Below are 21,951 nucleotides of genomic sequence, written 5' to 3' on the forward strand. Positions count from 1 at the left end.
GCGTTCCTATTTACAATGGCGTTCGCACAAAATACGCCAGGTTCAATTTCGGATGAGGTGAGTACTACATCCTTATCTGTATTAAGGTTATTTATTACTCTAAATACTTCTGACCTGGCAGGGATCCAAGTAGATCCATTCAGGTTTGTCTGTATCGGGATTTCTATTCGATTGTTGTTTACGTTTGCGGTTACAATCCATGAGTCGTAATTTATTTCGCATCGATATGATGTCAAGAAATCTCTTCCCAGTATACCATCGGTCGGTATCGGGAAATCGTTGTTAATTAGGTGAAATGTGCTATTTAAAGCGGTGTCTTGTATGTATGATAAACAATTGATAGTTCCTAAACTTTCAGATTCGCCAGGTGTTATCCCGCGTAACACACATGAATTATTTGGGTTGAACGGTATTCCTTGATTTAGGACTTTTAATTTTAGCAATGAAATATCCGCTCCTGAATCAACTAAGAAAGAACATGGTTGGTTTGAAGCGCTTATTGATAAAATGACGAAATTAGACGCTGCTACATTGATTGAGTATATTGACCCATTGTTCCTAAAAAATTCTGGTTCTGTGTTTGATTGTTTAAATGTTGCTGCGGTTGTTGAGGGCTCATGTTCCAGATCGGATGGCCTTGACTTTGAACTTGAGGTTGTTGCAAGTATGTTGGGTTTGATGCTAGTACGGCATTTTGCGCGTCAGCATAATACATTCTATGCGATTGTCGCCCTTGAGGTGGGTGACCACGGTAGTCATTGCGACCACGATAGTTACCGTTATGCGGTCGATTGTCGAAGCGTGGTGCATAATTGAAACGTTGATTATACGAATGGGGGCCACGGCGTGTAAAAGTGTTATTATTATTATTTGCACCTCTTCTCCAGTTTCTTTGCTGACCCTGGTTAAAATTTTGGAATCGCTTTTGATTTGTGTTTACATTGAAAACACGGGTGACCTCATTGCTTTCGGTATTGTCAGGTAGCTCATTAAGTTTTTGGATAGCTTGTTCGATTGTTGGGAACGAACCCGCTTGTAGTACGATTTTCGCATTTTCTGCGGAAACGGTTTTAATCAGCGTTTCCACGCCTGCTTTCGTAGCTATTTTCTTGGCTATCCCTTGTGGGATGCCTTCTTTAATGTATGCTCTGGACAACTGACTGCAAAGCGATTCAACTTCTTCGCAGTATTGTTGTTTTGCTGTCCCCATTTTTATAGTCTTTAGTTTGGCAAGTACCTGCTCTGAGGTTATCTTGCTTTCGCAACTTTTGCTTACTTGTTCAATGATTTCGTCGATCGACTTATCGTCGATGTCGGAAGGCAATGCATCGCGTGCCTTGCCTGAGATTCTGGTTATTATGAAAAGTTTGAGTGTTGGGTGATTTGCCGCTTCTGTTGCTGTTTTTAGAAATTTTACACTGTCTTTGAAACTGGACAGTTTTTCACTGTCCCCATCGAATGGTAATAGTATCGAGGCGGCTAATCTCGCATCGAAAGCCATATTTGTGTGATTTTGATTGTGAGGAATGGGTATCTTTACTATCTTGCTTTTGCAAGTCTGTTCAATATAACCTATTGCGTTTCTAGCCTTCTTAATATACGTAAAAAGTTGTGTATCGGCAATTTCGTCTTGCCTTTCTATAAGCTCTTTTTCTATTTCTTGGAATAAAAAACGAGCTGTCACTAAATTACTTTGTAACGTATCAGGTTTGGTATTTTTGTTAATTGATTTTCTTATGTTTTGTTCGATTCTTAATAGTTTATCCAAATTAAGAATGTAAGTTTCGTACGGCATTACTCATTGTTATGTAGTGGAATTATTGAATTTTTTTTTGTATATAATCATATAAGAAAATTATTATAATTGTTTATAAAGGTTGTGATTCTACATTTGCTTTTTACTTATCTGTGATGTTTGGCTCCTCCTTGGTTTCACGATTTCCTGGATCACAGCTGTATATCTCTGCTTACCATGGCGTCTGTAGGTTTTGGTCTACTTATCACTCTCCGCACCGTATTGATGTCTTCACATTCTTCGAATTGATGTTCTTCACATAAAGTTTCGACGTTTTACGATTTTTGCACTTTTCTTCAGTTCAGCTCACGTTTCGTTTCGTGTCCGTTAGCACAAATTGGCCATCAAGGTCGAAGCCTTGTAAATAAGCACTGCGCACTGTCTTCTTCTGATTATTGGTATTGATTATTTCCTTTTCCGCACCGTTGCTTGCACATAATTGTTTTTGATTTGGTCGTTCCACAGTAAGACACTTTAATTGTTTGCACCTGTATTGTCCGTTCTTACATTGTTCAATTGTATTTCTCGACGTATCGAGTTTTGCATCCCTTTTTTCTGGTACTTATTGTACACTCTGAGTAGTAGGTAAATTACTACAATTACCACTACCGTAACTACCGCACCGACGGCTATTCTTAATTCCGTTGTCGGGATCGCGACATTGTTGGTCACAAAATTATCCGATGTGAACCAACCCATTATTCTGGCGCTGATTTTCTGGCACTTCACCAACACTGTGAGGCTTCTAAAGTTTGTTATCACTGTCGTTGCTTCGTTGCTTTCACTGTTCAACTGTTCGTTATCACTGTTGTTTCTTCTACTGTTCGTTATCACTCACTGTCACGGTATGCCATTTGGTATCAGGCATCGGAACTTCGGATAGTTTTAGTTCACGAGAGAACATGCGAACTCTTTGGACGGTTGACGGAAAGTGTTTTATTGAAAACTTCAAAGGTATGGAGAAAGCTTGGTTACTGCACGAGCGAAGCGAGTGAGTTTTCAAAACTTGCCTGCGTTGTTTGCACACATGTGGTAACAATTACGAAGGTCTCAAAATAAAGGAAGTGAGAATGTTTTAACTGCACAGTTTGGTAAACGTTAAACTGCTGACTGAGGGTCGCTATTTATTATGCATATTTTATGGAAGGTTTCCGGAGATCTTCTAGGAAGCAATTTGGCTGTGATGTAATTTATGACAAACAGACTTTAACAAATGTGAATGACGAGTACAGTACTGGCAAGTACTGGAAATTTGAAGATTGATTTGAACCATGAGGATTTGATTTGTAATACTACATCTGTCTATGGACGTAAGTCGCTTTGTTCTCGACTGATGACGCCTGGCGCCCAAACTATACACTTCATTTCCAATTTTAGCAGTTTTCAGTTCCGCTTTGCCTGGTTAATTGGCCATACCGACTTTTGCTAAGTTTTAACTTAGGCTGTCACGGTCGCCATATGGAATGTTTCACTGAGGGCGTTCGTTTCCAACGACACCGAAACGCACAGTAAACTAACAATGTTTTATTGTTCGATTCTTAATCTACAGTTTACCTACGGGAGGCACTTGAAGTTCGTATCGATGTGCTAGTATGGGTGTGTGAACGAGAAGGCCGAATATAGTGGTAGTGTCTTTCTCGAAGAAAATCCTTATCTTTGAGTCGAGTTATGCTTTCAGTATGAAAGTTAGACACAATCCAGTCACTGTGATCTCTATTAAATATGTTGCCAAAGATAGACATTAGTTCCGTAAAAAGATTCATCCCTTTTTACTCACTGCTTATTTGTTGTCTAATGTACAATGTCTGTTCCCGATTGTCAGAATAAACACCGTTCATTTAGTTGCATACTTAGCAGCAACAAAGCTGTAATTTATTGACTTCTGTGATATCTGGTAATATTACATGATATCCCGATGATGGTTGTTAACAGACTGCGTTTATTAAGGTTTTCAAACGTAAAGCTAACTCAAGTCTAAGGCAAATTTCTTGATCTATTTATTATTGTTATTCTAATGGGAGGTGCTTGGAGTTGCGCTAAGATCAATACAGTTCAATAATAAGGGAATCCAGAGAGAGAGAGAGAGAGTGAATGAGAGATTAAAGAGAGTGAGAGTAAGGCGCCAACGTTTGTGTCGCTTTGCTCTTGGTGACAGTCCGGTAAATTAGTGCATATGCAAGAAATATAGATTGAGTTCAAGTGCCTCATGTTTCGCGATAAAGAGGGAATCAAATTACAGTCGTTTACCGTCTGTGTCGGAAATTATATAATAAGTGTTTCTTGAGGTGATAACGACATGGGTTGTCGTTCTGAGTTATTTGAGAATAAGCATAAGCAATAATTAATATTGAAGCGCTGATTGCCATCTTGTAACCAAATGGCAAATAGCTGAGTTTAGGAAGACGGTTGGATTTTGTCAAATGTGTTTCTGGACTGTGTGAAAGTTCAAGTCCTATAACATGTGGTTGAGAAGAAATTTTGACACACGGCGTATACATTTTCCAGTTTTTCTCGTTCTTACGATACCAATTCTCAACACAAGTCAAATTTTAAAAGAATTTCGTAATAATGCATCCAGGACTGCACCCACCATGTAACGCTTTTGCCGTAGGATGTAATTTCGGATCAAATGAACCTTCGTCAACAAATTGTTCTAATTGTGATGGTCATATCAACCGTCATATGGTTGCACCAACACAATTTCGTTTTTCAAATTGAAATCTTCCGTTGGCATTTTGTCTGAACTGGCTAACTTTCTTTGAGTTGTTGTGTAAATTACCCAGTTGACCTGGTACACACTTATTAACTTTTGTCCGGGCACTTTAAACTACGCTTGTTTTTTTTTTCCCAGATTGTTCAAGCTAACTGTGTTGTTTATGCGTGTCTGGGTACGCATACGCTCGTAGCTAGCAATTAACTTGTACGCCATGTAGATATGTAAGAGAATCACTACTGCCACTAAGGTGCACACAATAACTTCCGTCGAAACTGTGATTCTCATGATGTGTTTCTTATTTTTCGCGTTTCTAGCAATGATTATGCTCACTATTTGTTCGTGTGTAACCGGTGGCACTGCTGGTTTTGTTTCACTTGAACCCATTTTTGCTTCAGCAGCCACACTAGATTTGCACTTTAAACCGACGAGCTAATTGTCCTGTCACGGTCGCCATGTAACGCTTTTGCCGTAGGATTCACTGTTCACTGTTTCATCTCCAATAGTATTTGAGTTTTCTTCTCTCGTTGACTCGTTTCCCACTGTGATTCCTTTGCACTTAAAACTGTATCAACACTTCACTTAAAACTTGTACCATTATTTCACTTCACGGTCGCCATATTGTACGGAGATAGGCATCTGCTTGGTTCGCGTAGTGAAATAGAACTGGCTTTATTCAAATTTAACTTGGCCTAGGAAGCTTAACACTACACAACTTTTTTTGAGGGGAGGTACTTAAATCGGTGTTTCCAAAACAAAGTTAACCAATCACATGTGATTGTCGAAAGTGTTGGTGACAAAGGTTAGCAAAAGAAGAATACAGGAAATCTGGGTTATATTATTGCAACAATCTATACGGTGGTCGGGTCTTGCATTCTAGACCACCTGGAAAAGAAACATGTGTTAATAATAAATTTAAGTGTGACATTATTTGTGACACCAAGTGCGGAAGGCACTTGTTGTTTATTGCTGTTAGTAATTTGAGGTGTTGCCATGTTAAAGTTTTTAGGTTACGAAAAAGTTGAAAGATATTATACTACAAAATGTGGGTTGTACAATCTATATACATATAAATTATACACCGGAATTTCTCCTGACTAGGCGGTGTTGATTGGTAGTCAGCCAGTCGTTTCCCTATCAACAGATGCCGGAAACAATGTCTTTCTCAATGAAAACCCCAATCTTTGAGCCGAATTAGGCTTTTAATGTGTGAAAAAGTTTAAGATGCTATCCAGTCACTGTAATCTCTATTAAATATGTTGCCAAAGATAAACATTAGTTCCGTAAAAAGGGATGAATACGTACTTACTTCTTAACTCAACTTAACTTAACTCAACAAAAAATTAAAAGGAAAACATTTCTCCGGCATTGGAGCGAGAACGTTACATCACCGCGTCAACCAGCAGCAAGCAGTAAGCATTCTCTCTGCTTGCATCGCTTGTTTCTGGTTAACCGGCGTTGGTCTATAAACATGACCGTGAAATCCACATCTGATGTAATCCACTAATTACGTGGAGCACCATGGGGAAATAGAGGGTTCTTTCTTAGATCAATTGTGATCATTGATCTTTAAAACTATTCAATACGGGGAGGGAAATGCTTCCTTCGTTCGGCAGGACCGCTACACCCGTCCCCCCTTAAATTAAGTTTTTATTTGTGAAGCAAAGAAAAACTTGCAGTAGGCATTCGGCTAGCGTATATATTTGCGGATTAAATATTATCCCAAGGACTATTCTATAATATTCAATTCTACCTTTTCTAAAACAAAAATATTACTAAGTTTTTTTTTCTCTTGCAAAAACGAACTAAACTATTCCTTATTTCTTTCCCTACTCTAAGATGATTCACCTTTCTCCTGATGCTCGAGTCTATCAAATTAGTTCCGTTAAAAAGGGATGAATACGTACTTACTTCTTACTTGTTGTCGTCTGTACAATGGCTGTTCCCGATTGTCAGAACAAACACCTTACTTAGCAGCTTGTAATATATAATGGACGTGATATCCGTGGAGAGGTCTTGCAAGTTCGAGTAATGAATCCGAATTTTATTGAAACCAAACTTAGTCTAGGAAGCTTAACTAATAAGTTGGTATTCTAAGGAGATATTATATTACACCAGTACGTTGTTTGTAATGATGTTGTCCGAAGTAAACCAGCCCATTTTTTTATTTCTTGACCCCCCAACTTTTTGATTTTTCGTTGCACTTGAACGCTTGGTTTGTATCACTTTCACATCTGAAGATTGCGGATTACGTTTCACGTGTCGCCATGAGGTATACGTTGGTCACTTTCGGATTAGGAACACTGGCCGTGTTGTTTGCTTGATGAAAAATACTGAACACATTCTTTACTTTTAATGTGTTTAATTTACTATTTAAACTATTAATTGCTGCTTCTTGGAAAATTCCTATGGGTGTTTATGTTCAGGAGATAATTGATAATTATGGGATGCTGCACCGTTGATATGGATCCAATTGTTTGCAACTTTTGTTTGGTAATGCCTGTAACTGCATACGTATCATTCATATTAACTAGTTCACTTGCATTAATGATATTTGTTTTTAATACTGAAATGTCAGCTCCAGTGTTCACCAAGAGGGTACACACTTTATTGGATGCTGCTAAATCCACCACGAGGTGGGTAACCTTGGTTTAATTTCAATTTTCATCATACGGTCTACCCACCTCAAGCGGGGAATATTGGATGCAAAGAAAATCGCCCCTAGCTTATATGAGTCATCACCGACCGCTGGTGGCCGGGTGCGATCGTGTTCGAACACGTTGGGCCTGGGTCGGTGTGGTGCAAATTGTTACTACGCTTGGTGGGCCGACGACAAAGATGGGCAATAAACCCGAAAGAATGTTCTATTAATCGCGGTTGAACAAAGGTGACATTGGCTTGGGTTGAACCCAGGTGAACCTAAAGGGAACGTTTTGAAATCGAGGCACCGAATTGGCCGTCTATGGTCTCAAGTAGCCTGGATTGTTTTTTTTTTGTCACAAGATCGAGGCGCCGAATTGGCCGCGTGTGGTTTCGGGTAACCGCAATTGTAGTGTGCCGATTTTGTAGAAGGTCTGTTTGATTTCGAGATTGAGGATCGACTTTTTGAACCTGTTTATCATACGGTCCACCTTATTTACGAACGGTCCGTTTTCGGCGATCATTTCGTGCGTGCATTTCAGGGCCTTCGAGATGTGCGGTGGGAAGATTCCTTTTCTCCGGCATGCGAGGAGAAATTTATAATTTTGTATTCGGAATAAGTCTTTTTAAAAAACACAAACGATGTTACTAAGAATTTTGAATTCGGAATAAGTCTTTTTAAAAAACACAAACGATGTTAGGGATTTCTTTGTAACGAATCACTTTTTAAAAACTACACTTCTACACAATTTATTGTACGTACTTTACTTAACGACTACCTACACGGAATTCTGGATAACTTATAATTTTGTATTCGGAATAAGTCTTTTTAAAAAAACACAAACGATGTTACTTATAATTTTGAATTCGGAATAAGTCTTTTTAAAAGAACACAAACGATGTTAACTGCGCGGAGTATCCGTTTGGAGTTGTTCACGTTGACTTAGGGTGATGTTCTGCAGGTATTCCATGGGTAAGGTGTCGATCAAATCCACTTCTTTCACTAATATCCCTGTTGTTGGAAGATAAGAATGTCTTTTTATTGTGGTCTCCTCATTTACGTAGAGCTGACCGTTGATCTGTAGAGCACATCGTTCAAAATTAATCAAATATGAACCATTGAGAGTTTGGTTATTGTCGCTGCAGTTTGAACGTATTTCGGCTATTGCGTTGTTTATAAGAATTACTCCATCATTTACCCTTTTGATGATACCTTGGTTCGAGTAAACTTTCTCGAATGTGCAGTTAGCCGTTTTGCCATTTATGAGCTGATATAAACATTTAGTAGTTGGGCTTATCTGGTGATCGTCACAAATGAAGTGTTGGTTTTTATTCTTACACTGTTGATTCAGTTCAAATTCGTCTGAATCATTTAGCAGGAAGTAGTTATGTTGTGAAACTACCCTCTTACCAGATTTAATTAAGGGCTCGACATATATGAACTCGTAATTAGGGTCAGTGAGTTGGGAAACCTTCAACAAGTAGACAATGTGCGTGGCGTTTGTCACTACTTGTGCTGTTGATTGCGACATCAAATCATCAAATGATGGTACCTGAACATCCTGCGAATTTAAGTAGTCCAAAATAGCGTTTAAGTCTTCTGTGTTAAATATTTTGGTGTTTGGAATATCGTGTTTGGCCATGGAAATTGCTTCCTCTATCCCGTCTACTTGCTCTTGTAGGGATTCAATTTGGAAAAGTACGATTAAGAGGTTGATCATTACTGTGTAAGTGTGGGTCCGATCTTTTTCGATTCTGATGACGTTGTTGATGATAGTTGTTATGTTATGCAGTCGCTGTTCGATGACGTTGTTTATCATGATTTGTTTGTTGTTCTCATTTGTAAGCGCGTTCAATGATTTTTCGATGATACGTAAATCCTCTGCATCTGGACTACCCCCAATCAGCCTTCATGTGGTACCGATGAGATCCCATCGCCTTGGTCGACTCCGTGGTTTTAGCTTAAGGAAAGAATCATGTAATCTATGTTTTCGGGTTTCTATCAAATCGTACAGTGGTTTATATGCTTCATATTGAGGGATTATATCATTAATATTTGCTATAGTTTGTTCAATTTCTGATAAGTCGATTGGATGGATGATTCTTATATATCCTTTTTTTACTTGGGCCTTTCCTAGTGGAATTATAGCTAATGGGCTGTCATTCAGGTTATGAATATGGAACGTAGCGCTTACGCTGGTGATCCAGAAGAGTCTGTAATATGGAGCAAAACTGATATTTAATCATTAGCTATTTTTCGTGAATTTTCTTAAATTGGACTTGTGGACCTTCCTTCCTCTGTCATCTATTATATAAGTTGGATGATTTTCCTTTATTATTATTTTCTTAAATTTGGGGTCTCTCTTTGAGACGCTCTTTACTTTTTCAAATGCAACAGAGTTGGGTTTATATTCTGAGTATAGAGGATGCTCTACTTTCTGGTTCTTTTTTTTCAAATAATTTTACTATTCTATCCAGATTCTCTTTTTTTTTTGTTTCTTGAAGTCAGGTATAGCAAGGTTATCTACATTCACTCCTGTATAAATGTTTTTGGGAGTATCTTTTGTGAATGAATGGATTGTGTTATTGTATTTATGGACGGCTAATTGAACCAGATCGGTAATGCTAAGGTTGGGGCTAGAGTGTCTACAACATCTCAAAATTTCTCTCAAAGAGGAGTGTACCCTCTCTATTTGTCCATTCGTTTCGGAATGGTATACTGGAGTTTTGAAAATTTTGATTCCCAAATTTTTGATTTGTTGCTCGATTACCTCTGAACAAAAACTTCGCTCATTATCTATAATAATAGTTAAGGGTATATCCCAATCGTAAAGCAGTTCTAAAAGTGGTCCCTGAATATGTGCTATAGATCTTGATTTTATTGCTTTTACTTTTACAAATTTGGATAGTTTGTCTATAGATGAAATGAAGTTAGTAGTTTGATTGAAAACAAAAATATCAATATGAATGATTTCGCTAGGGTATGAGGGTTAGTATGGTACTCGCTTGTATGGAAAAAATAAATCCTTGCTCCAGTCGACTTTTTAGATCCCATTTAGGTCCCATATGAACTGTACAAAATTTCAGCGCAATCGGTGAAACTATAATTTAGCGCAAGCGGTTCAAAGTTTGCATACGATTTACTATGGGAAAAGTTACACATTCAAACAAAAAATCCTAGAGGTCACCCTTTGTCTCCTTAATTCAAATCGATCAATGTTTCTTGTATAAAAATCACTTATGAAACTTTCCTTCGAAGACCGCAAAACAATTGGATGCTTGTGGAAAAAGTTATTGATTTATTACCGATTTGTGATCCAACGAACGGCTTTTTGTTTTGTTTTATCAGCAGCACTGCTGCTGCCATTGTTGCATGGGGTGGCGGGAGACATCACCACCCCCAGAAACAGCAGCAGCCAAGGCAGCATCTACAGTGCTGCTGATAAAACAAAACAAAAAGCCGTTCATAGAGTTACTAATCGGTAATAAATCAATAACTTTTTCCACAGGCATCCAATCGTTTTGCGGTCTTCGAAGGAAAGTTTTATAAATGATTTTTCTATAAGAAGCGTTGATCGATTTGAGTTAAGGAGACAAGGGGCGACCTCTAGGATTTTTTATCTGAAAGTGTAACTTTTCCCATAGTAAATCGTATGCAAACTTTGAACCGCTTGCTAAATTATAGTTTCACCGATTGCGCTGAAATTTTGCACAGTTCATATGGGACCTAAAAGGAATCAAAAAAGTTGACTGGAGCGAGAATTCGATGTTTGTCCCATACTAATGGCCACATCTCGGGTTTCGATAGCTTTCCGGTGAAGTGTTGGGTAAAAGTGATGGCCGTGTGGTTGTCGCCCTGCTGGAAACATACACAAAACGTGCAGTTCCACTCACGCATCACTTATTGTTGATCGAGTCAAGTCGCTGGGGCACATTTTCTGCTGACGATGACCTCCAGCTTCGGTGCCAAGTTTGCCCGCAGACTCATGGTGTTCTGGGGCATATTTGCCGCTGTGACAGGATTTCTTTGTCGAGAACTCCGTCGCCATGAATTTATGCTTGAAGTTCGCAACAACGGTTCTGCAACTGCCAACTTCGATGCCACTGGGTGGTCTTTGACTACATCTAGGTACTATTTTTGGACAATCCTTTAATTTAGTTTGTAGAGCGGTTGTTGTTTCATCTCACCGACGAGTTAATTTTATGAAAAAATCTAATCTATTCAGTATAAGATCACTTTCGTATAATTCAAGTTTATATTTAATTTCATTATAGATCAATTTTGTTTTATATAACTTTTCTACAATAGTGCCTCTCTGGTAATGCCTAAAAGGTGATTTTTTTTAGATTGACGTCAATTCTAGTTAATTGTTTAACAAGCACTCCAATTTCTGATTCAAAATCACTCATTTATACATTACGCAAAAATATCGAGAAGTAAAATAAACAGTAAATTGAAACCTGTACCTTAGAATATGGCTCGATAGTAGCTGGTTCTCTTTTCCCAGTCATCTGATGCCCGGCGTCTTATTGCAACACTCCGTTAAATCCGCCTGATGTCGACTCCTGTCGACAGTGGTCTCGCATACCGTTGATTTATTATATTTTTATTTAATTTTAGCTGCCATGTATTTTGATAACGTGTCTTAACTGTCTTCGAAAGTCTTCGTGGACACATGCGCCGTTGCAAGACATGCAGCAAGTTATTCCACTTGCTTTCCATATTCTGTGATTGTTAATTTTTTCTGCGTAGTGTTATATCTTGGCTGTGATATTTTGGAGAGGCAATCCGTTCAGGTTCGCGTAGTGGATAAGACTGATTTTTATTCATTAAAGATTAATCTACGATGCCTAACTCTACACAGCTTATTTTTAATGGGAGGTACCATATTCGGTGTATAAAACGCAGTTCAAAGCATAGTCAACCAATCGCGTACGATTTCCGTACGTCTTGGTGACGAAGGTTACTAAAAGGAAATATGCAAGAAATTTGGGTGATGTTATGCCACAACAATCATGCTGTGTTTGGGTCGTACATTCTAGACCACCGGAAAAGAAACATGTGGTAGCAATAACTTCGAGTGTAACAGTTTTCTCTGGGACAACAAGTGCGGAAGGCACTTGTTGTTTATTCTTGTGAATTCATGAGTCTGCTTCTCATGCTATTATTCAATGTCTACTTGGAGGGTCTGTGTAGAACAGATAGTTGTGAAATTTGAGATGGTTTCTTGTTTTTACTTTAGCAATTAGAAACTGTTGAATGATATTATGCTACAGTAGCCAATTTCAATTCGGCTTCGCATGCGGTGCGCAAATTTGTCTTGAAGGCTTTCTTCGCTGCATCCAGTGTTGTCACTCCTTCTATGGCACCGTGTGCCGACCCAATCAAACGGGTTTTCAAAAATGCTAATATTGTTGCTTTGGGCACATCTTCAGAGTAAGCTTTTAACAAACCCAGCGTTTCAATGAAATGCCCTAATTGCAGGCTTTCACCGTCAAATCTTTCAACGACTTTTAGAGCAATGCTCAAATCCAATGGCTTAGCCATTTTGCGTGTTAAGGCTAATAGTTTTATGTCGATGATATGGCACAATTCTTTTAGTGTGTTTTCCTAGCTTCGCAGGGTAACGTTTTTCACTAAATTCTACCAGCTCTATGTCAGGTTTTGACAATAAATTTATCGCTTCATTGTAAGTGGTTTAACAAAACGCTTTCTTTGCTTCTAGATTTTTCTTTAAATATTGCCGACTAGGGCTTTTCTTCAAATTGTTTAAATTTATAATCAAATAATCAATTAATTCCTGGATTTTACGCTCCATCCGATAGCACTTAAAACACTTATCATCATTTTTCCTTTTTTTTTTCAACACAATATTTCTTCTGGGTTAGTTACCTATTTCCTGTTCCACTGTAGAATGTCCTCGATGTCTTGTCTAAGCTCATTCAAGATGTTGTTTTTCCCTAGCCGCATTAGGTTCGCCACTGCTGCTGCTGCTGCTACCTCCAAAATACTCCAAAATCTTTACAGAAATCGCGTACACACACTCATTTACTTCGAAATCCATGTTCACAAGTTAACATTCCCTGGACGCCTCAAAAGAAGTCGCCATGTCTTAACTGCATTCTTAGGTCCTGGTTTTGTGGTCCCAGACTAGCCTGTCTAGCCTGAAAGGGGATTTCTTTACGTTCCGTACGATAAACGTGTTGCTCTCACTGATGTTAAAACTCTACTCATTTATTGACGAAAATCTTATTCTATCGAGGCCTCGTTCTCGGTGGTGGCTACGTGACTCGTTCTGCGGGATCAGCATAGCGCGTTCATCGGCCGGGTGGCCTGATCGCGTTTCTGCTGATCCATTTGTTTATAAATTATCGTTGTTTGGTTTGCGCATTTCTTGCTCAGGGTTCTTACTCAGGGCCGCATCCACCACAAACGTTCTTTTGAAATGTTTGTCTAGATTTAAATTGTTATTGATTTCACTTTAACGATGCTCATTCACTAATCACTCGTGGTCGTATTTGAGTCTTAAAACTTGAAGCTAAGCCACTACACGTTTACAATATTGGTGATAGATTTCGCCGCTTTTAACGCTCTTTTCTTGGCGTTCTCGTTGTAAATGCGGGGTAGTGTAATTATTAATTGTATGCACACCAACACTATAATGATATTTAACTTCATATCATGATGCGAATGATATTCTTCATGCAATTGTAACTGGTTCAAAATTTGAACCTGGGGATCGCCTGTATCTTGCACTTTAGACTTATTTAACCTCATTGTGTTTGGTATATTTTCACGATTGCAACTGCACTTTGCACTTTTTTTTATTTTCACTCACTCGTGGAGAAGGCGGTCAGCCATGTAAAATATGCTTGACTATAGACTGTAGAATATTTTTTGGATGTGGTATTTACTATGACAATCAACCACTCACGATGATGATTGTTACTTGATTGATTTTATTTCAGAATTCAAACTTACAGCTAACTTAGTTCAAACACTTTGAAAAATTATGATCTTTCTTTAAATCCAAAACCCGACTCGATCTTTTGAATGCTGGAATCAATCTACTTTATTCAAAAAAACCTTTCATTACAATTCGACTTAAAATCTACACAAAGTCTTAACTCTACACAACATTAATTCTAGGGGAGGAGCTTGGATTTACTTCAGGATTGGCAATAGCCAATCCTCATCGAACAAGCTAACTTGGGTTCGGTAAACGAACCACCAACACATGTGACATGTGTCTTTACTACGATTTTGATGATTCTCCATAACACAATGTAGGTCAGGCATATACCAACTGCCTACAGTGTAATGGACTGTAATCTGAGCCTTTGTTTTGAACTGTTCGAAAAGCGTACGTGTTTAAGCAACATGTGCAATCAATAAATTTGAATGAGGTTAGCTGTGAAATTTGGATGAGCTTGCACTTGCGTGTTTCGACAGTCACAAGTGTCTTATTGCAATTTATGACTTGGCATATGGAATGTTCTTGTGAGGTCTGTTTCCTTTTGCTAGAAGGGAACTTAAACTTAAGCCGTTAATGATGTTATGAGAAATATGAGTTTCTTAGCGCGGATACATGTCTCATGTAGAAATGATATTTTTAAGAAATATGATATTGGAATGCTACAACTTCTTCTTTTTTCTTATTCAATATTATTATGTTAATGGGAGGTGCCTGGAGTTGTCCATGGATTGGGTTAAGCCAATCAGGGTTCAATAAAGGATTTCAAAGAAAGAGAAAGATAGTTACGTTGTAAAGCCAACAGAGTGTGAGCATGTGTGAGTAAAGCACCAATGCTTGAGTGTGATGCACTTGAACTCAGTCCAGTAATTTGATGCGTGCGCATGAGCTATAGCCTTGAAGTCAGTACCTTGTATGGAACCAATGTTCTGGGTTATTTGAGAATAGTAAGCAATAATTAATATCGGAGTGCTGATTGACATTTGTGTAACTAAGTGATCAACAGCTAATTTCATGAAGTCAGTTGTGAGAACTTATGGTTCGAAATGCTGGCATCTGTGTTTTGTAAAAAGGTTTTTCCATATGGGTTTACGAACTGTGGGAAAGTTTGACTTTTGAAACATGTTGTAAGGAATTGGACATTATATGATACTGAGTATACTGTTGCTATGCTGGATGCTACATATTCATTAGTTCCGAATTAGGGAAAAAATTAAACAAGCAATTTATTCTACACTTCTTTAATGCTATTTGTCTTTACACATACATTGTACGTCTATGATTCCCGCCGCATCACCGACGAGGGCCTTCTCAAGGTGATACAGCTTGATTCGAGGTGCTTCGTTGGTACGGTCGACTGCATCACGGAACATGATCTTAAACCGTTTCCAATTCTCGTACCTCCCGTCGAAGGTGGAGATGGCGCGAGGAAGAGATTGCTGGATGACCAATGGTTAATGGTTCGCCGGTGGTTGCACTTGTTGCGCCGCAGGTGGTGCGGCTTGAGCCTGGAGAAGCGTCTCCAGCATGATCTTCGTGCAACGTTTTGAATTGCAGGAACTTCAAGTTCTTCTCCTCCTTCTTGTTCGAAGGAAGTATCGCCACTATCTGCTAGTGATGCTGATTGTACTTGTTCCGTACCGGAAGGGATTCATGTCGCAAAACTAATCAGCACCAAATCTGAATTCTTAGATCATAACTTTCTGTTAAGTCCTTTTCAAATATTATCCTAGCTTTACGTCCTTTTCAAATGTAATTCCAATGTTTTTAGAACGCGCGCGCCTTCCTACTCGTTCACTCAAATGTAAATATAACCAAAGAGTGAGAACACTGATCGCCAGCCTGGCGGTTTGACAGCTGGGACAGTAAGCACCATTGTGACAACTGGTAGGGCTGTTAGCACCAACCACGAAAGTTCTGGATACACACTTACCAGAAAACCACCGAATTGGCCAGAATGTTCTAGAAGTACCCAAAATAAATATATAAGGCGCAGCGCAACTGGTAGTAAGTCAGTTTTGTACCAACCGCGAATATAATCGTATCGAAGTGTAAAAGGTGAAATAAAGAGAAAGTACAAAGTGAAAGTAGTAGTGTTTCCATTCCAAGTCCAAGTGCTAAGACCAAGTGAATTCAAGTGCTCTCCAGTAAGGAAATCGTCCCACACGTTCAAGAAGTCTTTCCATTCCAACGGTTTCCTTACACCCAAGTTCCAAACCATACAGTCCACTGCCAAGAAGGGAATCGTCCACCAAGTCTACGAAGTTCTTTCCATTCCAACGATTTCCCTTCTCCAATTCCACCAGCCAGTGTGGAACATAATTTGAAAGCAAACAATGCTGGGTCACTAATATAATGTGCCTCTCCGCCTAAAGGGCTCCTTTCAATCCTGTTCTCACTTACATTCAAAACTTTCGTCACTGTCCTCATGCAACCAGAGTTCTTAGGGCCCCTCCACGTTTGGACCATCGCCATGAAGCGTGTGAAGATGACATCGACCTCCGACATGAAATCAATGACAGTTGACTTACCCTTGTTACTGTCCTTAACACTAACATCAAATCTACTAATTATATTTACAAATCGTTTCGGTCCCCCAAAGACAAAGAGACCTGAAAAATCCCTCCGAGAAACGAGCAGATCATTAATCAGATCCGCCACGAAAGGACTTGTCACCGTGGATCTTATCATTCAACCAGTCAATTATGGTTTTGTTCACGGGACCCAAGGCTGCACCCACTGCGCCAACGACATCGAGGTTAAGCAAGTGGGGCTCGATGGCGACAAGACCCTGCTTTAACCAGTCAACGAATGGATCAGGCCATTTGAGTCCGTTGTTAACCACGTGGTCAATAGGTAGCATATACCTATTAGCACTGTCAACGAATGCCTCAGGATGTGCGTATCCTTTGTAACGGCGGCTATCCGGGAACGTAATTGTATTAAGTTCGACAACTCCGTCGAAGTCCGGCTTAACCACCTTCATCCTCCTGCGGATACCGCTCTTAGGCAGGTCGTTGACAAAGTTGTAATACCACGATGTCCAATGGACTTTCATATTGTGCCCATCCTTGGTAGGTGTCAAAACTGTGAAATACGGCAACGCTTTTCTCTGGACCTTCTTCTCATACGATATAGCGCTGGTCAAAACAGACAAGTCAGTGGCTGGACAATCATCTGCCTTAATGTGGTAACCCACCTCATCGAGCCACTCCTCATCAACATTCAACCTAACACTAACCGGCTCTTTTGTCTTAACTACCACTTGCCCGCCGAACTTGGTAAGTACCGCTTGAGTAAACCACCACGGTACGACTCCTCCATACCAGTGCTCCTTCCAGTTGTCATCGGTCACCCCGAGATGTGTAGCGATCACTTTCAAAATACCAAAACTTGAATCTGTCCACGCAGTCGTGGTAGTGCTAGGAGAAATGATTGAAAAACCGTTAGTGACCGCTCCCAACATATCCCGCATCTGAGGGTCAACCAACTTCCACGTGGAGCTCACAGGTTTTTCCATATGGGTTCACGAACTGTGGGAAAGTTTGACTCTTGAAACATGTTGTAAGGAATTGGACATTATATGATACTGAGTATACTGTTGCTATGCTGGATGCTACATATTCATTAGTTCCGAATTAGGGAAAAAATTAAACAAGCAATTTATTCTACACTTCTTTAATGCTATTTGTCTTTACACATACATTGTACGTCTATGATTCCCGCCGCATCACCGACGAGGGCCTTCTCAAGGTGATACAGCTTGATTCGAGGTGCTTCGTTGGTACGGTCGACTGCATCACGGAACATGATCTTAAACCGTTTCCAATTTTCGTACCTCCCGTCGAAGGTGGAGATGGCGCGAGGAAGAGATTGCTGGATGACCAATGGTTAATGGTTCGCCGGTGGTTGCACTTGTTGCGCCGCAGGTGGTGCGGCTTGAGCCTGGAGAAGCGTCTCCAGCATGATCTTCGTGCAACGTTTTGAATTGCAGGAACTTCAAGTTCTTCTCCTCCTTCTTGTTCGAAGGAAGTATCGCCACTATCTGCTAGTGATGCTGATTGTACTCGTTGTAGGAACTTTCCACTTTATTCACGTACACTTTCACTTGAGCGGAGGCAGCTTGGCCTGGTCCGCTTGGGCTTGCATCAAGATGTTCTTGATGCGCGTGATGTTACCTTGTGCCATGCCACGCAACTCTACAAGAGTGCTCAGATCTTCTTCACTAGAGCTGGCCATCTTGGACGGCTGCATTGGTGTGTGCCACGCCGTGTGCATCTCTTGATTGTTTATAATGGTGAATCACCATTATTGGTGATATCTTGATCACCTTCTTGGTCCACTGTTGGGCTTGTATTAGGATTGCCCATTGTCACACTACAAACTCAACTCTTAACAACTCTTTGCGTTCCCGTTTAGCACTCAATTATTGTTTTTAGTCCAGATAGTATGTCGTTAATGCATACCACTAAGTTAATATCGTACACCACTGAATCGCTATAACTGTTAGAAATACTACGACGTATTTCAAATTTGTTAGATCACTAATCAATGATTCACTAGCCACTTGTCAACGGTCAGCCACGTGGAGCTAGTCGTGATATCTTGTCTCAAAAACACACTTCGTTGAAGGTTCTGATTAGAATCAATCTTCATTCAGATTCTTAACTTAAGCTAACCCAGGTCTAAATATATGCGCAGCTGTTTATTTTTAGTTTTTTCCTTGAATCAGATAACCACCAAACCCCCTGTAACAATTAATATTTAATTTATCCCTAAAACAGAACTGTATACCTTGCCTTGCGATTTTGAATATAGAATTGAGGTAACACCTTTCGAAATGTCATTTGTTTTGAAGCAATCTGCACAATCGTCAATTTACTTGAAGTATAAGATTACAAAAAAAAAATATATGAGAAGTTAAAATAAGTACCGGATACTGTTTCAATGTAAGGTTCCTAAGTAGACATTGGAAAAACTTGTAGTAATGTCGTAGAGAAACAGACATAACACTTAGAACAAATTACATCAAAAATTTAAAAAATCTCACTAGTCTTGTACAGTCGTTTGACAAAGTCTATCATAACACAATAGTTTTCAAATTAAACTTTCCAAATTGTTATTGGTAATAAGCATAATACATTTTTAAAAAGCTGCAATCAATTACATATATAGTATCGTTCTTCAATTGGCTTTCTTTCCCATGCACGACGCGTATCATTTTGTGGTTAAAACCAGAATCCTCTTTATTCAATGTTTTTAACTTAGCCTAAGCTTACATTTTGGAGGCACTTGAAGTCTTATGTATTGATTAGCCAATCACCGATCGATGGCTCATGGAGAAGGCTCGCAAGGAGTAAATAAAAGAGAGAGAAATGTTTATAAGGACAGACTGCATCGTAAGCACATGTGGCGCCGCATACGGCTTAGAAACAGCCATGGGATAATGACTTTGTAAATTGATATATGGCTTGGGAAAATGTTTATGCAGTACAACGACCGATTGCGACATATGATTGCAATGGGTCGATAACTGACGAAGGTTATGCCAACTGCGCTTCGAGTGTGGTCTGTAAGAATTTCGAAAGAAGGGAACTTGATGACATGTGAGATGCACATGTCACGCATTGGTTTATCGTTAAGAGTTATATTGTAACAATCATGTCACATACAACTTTCAAAAAATTATCGGTAAGTTAAAATTTATAAAAAAAGAAAATATGAAAAAGCATTCGAAGCTTCTAACAGGTACTATGAGCAATTTCTCAAAATTCATTTCAATCATTTTTAAACGATCCTTTGCAACAATAATTTAAAAAAAAAACAGACAGATTAAACTGGACTTGAAACGTACACAAAAATAGAAACAAAAAACCTGTTAAAATAAACAGAAAAAATATAATATGTGATTATGTTATGCAATTCTATTAGAACTAGTTTTATAATACTGTTTATCTCGCATTTGTAAAGAATATAAAAATAACCATTTTGTAAACACAATGCATTTTCTTCTGTATAGTGATAATACACAATCAGCCGTTTAACTCTCCTTAATACTTCCTATTCTCAGTGGCAATTGAATAAACTGATACGACATCCCAAGGCCGTGTAATTTCCTTTGAAAGAAACCCATTTTTGGTACATTTGAATGAATCACTTCTTCGAGTAACTCGTTTTAAATTCTCTCAAGACAAACAGACGTACAACTTGGATGATATCATCGTCACGAAAACCTTGCCACCCGATTATCACGCTGTGTTACGCAAATTGCTCTTTAGGTGGCGGTAGTGAGTAAACGTTAAATATGAGCCAAAACGAAACGAAATAAATAGTATACGCCAGAGCGAGCGATTTTTGAGCTATACTATAGTGTTCGTGTGTTGAAATGTCACTTACAGGGGACAGACACAATGATCGAGACAGGGTCGTCTATTTTCCAAGGAAAACTCAGGGGGATTTTTTTTTTCGTTTTTCCCTGACACTACTTACTTTGAAAAATCATTACTTAAGAACAAAGCATTGTAGAAACAAGGTTTTTTTTTATGAAAATGAAAGCGAATTTTCTCAGGAATCCAATAAAATATGAACTGGAAAAAGTTTTTCACAAAATTTTCCACCGTTGAGAAAATTCATTTTCATTTCATTTCATAAAAATGCTTTGTTTCTACGATGCTCCGTTCTTGAGTTATGATTTTTTTAAGTAAGTAGTATCAGGGGAAAAAAAAAATCCCCCTGAGTTTTCCGGAAAAAAAGGCGACCCTGAATTTTACTCATTTTTTTATTCGTATATTCATGAGCCCTTATTACAAGTTATATTTTTGTGTTAAATGTGATATTTTAACTTGTAAACATTCCCCTAGTATTAATGCACATTTATAGGCCTCTGGCAGAATCAACCCCATGAAACGGCTGTCATCCACATACAACTGGATTGAAGCCAAAAAATTTGTGCTCGACGTGGTGCTAATTTGAATGGGCGGTTGCATAAAGCTGAAAACATTTGTTCTGTTGGAGCAGGCGCGACATTCACATTCAATTAACTTTAGCCTTGTTTTAAATTGGCTAAATGTATTTTCATACTTGTGCGTCTTGTAAATTTAACAAAGTTCACTAAATGCATTGAACAATATGTGTAAATAATCGTTTGTCGATCACGAATTTATCTCCGTACGAAAAAGTTCGCATCCGCACGTAGCAGATTGGCTAGCAGACTGAAATTTCGTAAACAAACCTGTGGCGCCCCACCAAATGCAGCGGCTTCAAGAACTAACGCTTTCTTCAGGGGGTTGGGCAGAATAGAGGCCCGCAATGCTATTTCGATTGCCAACATTCGGGCCATTTCGGGCCGTGATTAAGGTGAAGGTTGCTAGAGATCACAACAAATATACTGTCCCCTCTCGAAACATCCACCCAACCACCCACTCAAGATAAACAAATCAGGTGGTGCACATTGCACAAGAAGTTGGACAAAATACACAAAAAAAAATACTTCAACCAGTTTGAACTAATACAATTAGGAAGTACAATTTGAATACATTTGAATTTTTGAATACTCATTATTGACTTTACCAGCTAATCGACATGATTTGTTATAAAAAAAACCTATTTGGATCTATGTTTAATTATATTTTTGGCCAGTATTACTTACGTTCATCACACTATGCGCCGTTTATTAATGCTTTGATTTGACAGTTCTATCCTCTCTCCTCTCGCGACTCTACTCTCTCACCGCATGCAACTACCGTGATACGGGGTGACGGTAGCCAATGTAAAACAAATCGTAAACAGCAATAAAAATCTGTTTCATCCGTTTCATCTTTATATCGCGC

At 38.9% G+C, this 21,951-nt stretch overlaps 1 protein-coding gene across 1 annotated transcript; it reads right to left on the reverse strand.

Annotated features, from left to right (window-relative positions):
- Positions 1-7: 7 nt before the first annotated feature.
- LOC134290014 (uncharacterized) lies at positions 8-4,501 on the reverse strand. Its single transcript, XM_062856932.1, has one exon. It carries the CDS (start codon positions 1,793-1,795, stop codon positions 527-529), a length of 1,269 nt encoding a protein of 422 aa, XP_062712916.1. The 5' UTR covers positions 1,796-4,501; the 3' UTR covers positions 8-526.
- Between the last annotated feature and the right edge of the window lie 17,450 nt (positions 4,502-21,951).

This window comes from Aedes albopictus, chromosome 3 (assembly GCF_035046485.1).
Source record: "Aedes albopictus strain Foshan chromosome 3, AalbF5, whole genome shotgun sequence".
NCBI lineage: Eukaryota > Metazoa > Arthropoda > Insecta > Diptera > Culicidae > Aedes > Aedes albopictus.